Source organism: Triturus cristatus, chromosome 1_2, assembly GCF_964204655.1.
Source record: "Triturus cristatus chromosome 1_2, aTriCri1.1, whole genome shotgun sequence".
Taxonomy (NCBI): Eukaryota; Metazoa; Chordata; class Amphibia; order Caudata; family Salamandridae; genus Triturus; species Triturus cristatus.
Window position 1 is genome coordinate 255,853,814 of NC_140580.1, and position 4,243 is coordinate 255,858,056.

The following is a 4,243-nucleotide window of genomic DNA, read 5'->3' on the forward strand; positions in this document are numbered from 1 at the left end:
TGGTGCTAGCCTTCGACGCAGAGTGCTTTGATGTCGAACAGCGGTCGGCGTGGATGAGGACGTCTTCTTCGGTGCCTGCGCTTGTTTTTCAGTACCGAGGGTAATCTGACTCAAGCCCGAGTCATCTAAGAGCTTAATATGCTTCTTTACCGGGCCCAAAGGCGGGGCATGGGAAGCAGTGTCTCGATGTGCACCTGGGCGTGGAGGTGGTACCGAAGCCTTTTGATAATGTGGGTGGGGGGTAGAAGTCTGTACTCACGGCCCTTTGAGATGGAGTGATGTCTTCGACGTCGGAATCATCTGCTTCGGAGGTGCGGATGATGGCTTCCTTGACCCGACCCTACTCCGGAACATAGACTACCTCTTGAAAAATGTCGGGGATCAAAGATGACGAACGTGCCATTGTTCTTCGAGCTAGTCTGTACTGGATGGTCTTTTTGGAGCAGAAGGAGGCACAAGCTGGACAGTCTCTGGGCTTGTGGTCCGGTGTGAGGCAGAGGTTGCACACCTCATGTAGGTTGGTGTGGGGAAACTTCGACCCACATCGAGGACATCTTTTGAATGGAGTCCTTTCCATGAGCCGGAGATGAGGCCCAGGTAGGCCCGAAAGCCTTAGTCGACGACCGGAATCGAAGACTTCGAAGTTGAAGGGTCACGTGTGATTGGAAAACGCAATCGAAACAATACCGTTGAGAAGGGAAGGATTGCGCGTCGAAAGAGAAGACAGTTAACGGTTCCGAACTGGAAGGCGAGAACACATCCGAGCCCGATGGCGGAAAAAACCAATCCGAGGATGGAACCGATGCCCATGCGCACTATGATCAAAAGAAGTCGCATACCTGGTGACTTCCAAAGCCTTTCCAAGACAAAAACAAGTGCAAACATCCGGGCCCAACACCAAATGGCGATCTATGCACAGTGTGTAATCTGTAGCTCATATGGCTCTAACAGACTTTCCACAATCTTTTGGGGGAAAACTCGCACGGTGCAAACACTGCACGAGACCTTTGATTTAAGGACAAAAGGCACTGATCAATAGACTTGCAAGAACGAGCTTGAAGGAACGCCAAGAATTACTGATAAAGTTAGTATGGGAACAAGTCTGTAGTTCTGACCACTTTTCAGTTAAATATATAAAATACACATCCAATAACTTAGATATAAAATTTATTTAAAGTCAACACATGGAATAAAACTGTTAAAAATCTACAGAAAGACAGGTTCTCCATCTCAGCCTGCTGCTGAACATTTTTCAAAACAGATTCATCATTACAGTCAGCAATACAAAAAGGCTCCGTAAGAAAAGTTGCTTCTGCCAGGGTACAATTTTAATCACTCTAGTAGATTCCACGCCATCCACTTCCTGCCATGCCACCCTGCTGGCCATAGTAGCCTCCACTTCCACCACCGCGCCCTGCATTGAGGAAGACAAAAAAAAAAGTCTTAATTCAAAGGGAGCTCTCGGGCAAATGGGTTATGTATCTGTAAAACTGGTTTGAAAAAGTAACTGTCCTAACAGCACAAAAATGTGATCTTTCACACAAGACAAATCTCATTAGGAAATGCATTCTGAGCAAATGAGGTATTCTGGTGTGGTTTTGCAACCTCACCATGTAATACACAACTCAGTCAGGTCCAGTAGTTTTAGTCTGTAAAACTCAGGTCAACCATGGGTAGCTGTGGCTATGAGCAGCAAGGCTTTCACAAAGGAACAAGTAAAAAACCTTTGACCACTAAAACTGGAAGAAAGCGACACCAAAAGAAATCCAACACCAATTTCTAAAAAGAATATGCTACTTACCAGTATGCATCTGTTCTTGGCATGAGGAGCTGCAGATCTACACACTTTTGCATAGATCGCCATCTGGTGTTGGGCCCGGATGTTTGCAGTTTGTTTTTACTCTTGGAAAGTCTTTGGAAGTCACAAGGTCGGTGACTCCTCCTTTGGATCGTATTGCGCATGGGCTTCAGCTCCATCCTCAGGTTGTTTTTCACCAGCAGGGAAAGATGGAGCGTAGTAACAGTGAAGAAACCCATGTGTGTTGTATCTAAATAAGATAGACTGGAACAGATACAGGTAGCCGGGTGGGCGTGTGTAGATCTGCAGCGCTACATGCCAAGAACAGATGCATACTGGTAAGTAGCATATTCCGTTTGAGGCATATGAGCTGCAGATTACACACTTTTGCATAGACTATATAGAAGTTCCCAACCCTAGCGGCGACCACCGGTATCTGTTGCAGTGGTTTGAAATAATGTTTTTAGTACAGCCTGGCCCACACTAGCTTGCCGCTTGGTTTGCACAGCTACACAATAGTGTTTAGTGAAAGTGTGCGGTGTTGATTTTGAGATGGGGTTGCCCTTGTGTGGTGCAGAGAAAGAGAAACAGTTGTTTGGTCTTTCTGAAAGGTTGTGTTTTGTATATAGTAAAGTAAGGCTCATTTGACATCTAGCGTGTGACATCTAGCGTGTGTAGAACTCTTTCTGCAACGGTCTGAGGTTGCAAGAAAAAACTGGTAATTCTACAGATTGGTTTAGGTGAAAAGGGGAAGTGACTTTAGGTAGGAATTTAGGAATTTTGGGTTAGTACGGTAAACAACCTTGCTGAGTACCCGGTTTAACAGTGGTATCGGGGGGGGGGGGGGGGGGGGGGGGGGGGGTTTATAGAACGCCTTAGTCTCCATACCTTTCTCTCCGTCTCTCCCTTCCCCCTCCCTCTGTCTCCATCCATCTCCCTCTCCGCCCCACCCCCCTCCGGTGCCTGCCTCCATCCATCCATCCCCTCTCCGTCCCCCCCTCCCTCCGTCCCCCTCTCTACCCCGTCCCTCTCCTCCCTCCCTCCCGTCTCCCCCTCCGTCCCGTCTCCCTCTCCGCCCCCCCCCCCTCCGTCCCCCTCTCTACCCCGTCCCTCTCCCCTCCCTCCCGTCTCCCCTCCGCCCCCCCCTCCGTCCCCCTCCTGTGCCTGCCTCCATCCATCCCCTGTCAGTCCCCCCACTCCGCCAGTCCCCCCCCTCTTCCGCCAGTCCCCCCTCTTCCGCCAGTCCCCCCCTCTTCCTCCGCCCTCTACCCCATCCTTCCGTCTCCCTCCCTCCCTCCCATCTCCCTCCGTCCCCCTCCCTCCCGTCCCCCTCCCCTCCGTCCGTCCCCCTCCCTCCCCCCCTCCGTCCTGTCTCCCTCCCTCCGTCCATCCATCTCCCTCTCCGCCCCCCTCCGTCCCACTCCTGTGCCTGCCTCCATCCCCTCTGCCCCCCCCACCATCAGTCCCCCCCTCAGTCCGCCCCCCCCCCCACCTCCGTCCCTCTCTACCCAGTCCCTCTCTATCCTTTCCGTCCCCCTCCCTCGGTCCGTCCCGTGCCCCCTCCCTCTGTCCCATCCCCCCTCCCTCTGTCCCGTCCCCCCTCCCTCCGTCCCCCCTCCCTCCCTCCGTCCCATCCCCCCTCCCTCCGTCCCACCCCCCTCCCTCCCGTCCCCCTCCCTCCCTCCGTCCCATCCCCCTCCCTCCCGTCCCCCTCCCTCCGTCAGTCCTTCACCCCTCCCGCCGTCACCCCTCCGTCGGTCCGTCCAGTCCCCTCCGTCGGTCCGTCCCCCCTCCCTCCGTCCGTCGGTCCGTCCGTCCCCCCCCTCCCTCAGTCGGTCAGTCCGTCCCCCCTCCCTCCGTCCGTCGGTCCGTCCCCCCCCCTCCCTCCGTCCCCCCTCCCTCCGTCAGTCGGTCCGTCCCCCCTCCCTCAGTCAGCCCCCCCCCCTCAGTCGGTCCATCCCTCCTCCCCGTCTCCCTCCATCCCTCCTCCCCGTCTCCCTCCATCCCTCCTCCCCGTCTCCCTCCATCCCTCCTCCCCGTCTCCCTCCATCCCTCCTCCCCCCCGTCTCCCTCCGTCCGTCCCCCCCCCGTCTCCCTCCCTCCATTGGTCCACCCCCCCCCCGTCCGTCCGTCCCCCCCGTCTCCCTCCCTCCATTGGTCCACCCCCCCCCCCCGTCCGTCCGTCCCCCGCCCTCCCCCTCGGTCAGCTAGTCCGTCCGCCTCGGCAGTCTCCCTCCCTCCCTCCCTCCCTCCCTCAGTCCCCCCTCCCTCCCTCCCTCAGTCCCCCCCCTCCCTCCCTCAGTCCGTCCACACCCGTCAGTCGGTCTATCCGTCCGTCCACACCCGTCAGTCGGTCTATCCGTCCGTCCACACCCGTCAGTCTCTCAGTCTCTCAGTCTCTCAGTCTCTCAGTCAGTCTCTCAGTCTCTCAGTCTCTCACTCAGT

The 4,243-nt window shown here is 55.7% G+C and overlaps 1 protein-coding gene across 3 annotated transcripts in view; it reads right to left on the reverse strand.

Moving 5' to 3' along the window:
- Positions 1-1,150: 1,150 nt before the first annotated feature.
- The window catches only part of HNRNPH3 (heterogeneous nuclear ribonucleoprotein H3), a 138,414-nt gene continuing 135,321 nt past the window's right edge, over positions 1,151-4,243 (reverse strand). For all 3 annotated transcript variants that reach the window (XM_085603557.1, XM_085603555.1, XM_085603556.1), the window contains one exon: positions 1,151-1,414. In XM_085603557.1, coding sequence (XP_085459683.1) covers positions 1,338-1,414 — 77 coding nt within the window. In that variant the 3' untranslated portion in view covers positions 1,151-1,337. The remainder of the gene's footprint in view (positions 1,415-4,243) is intronic.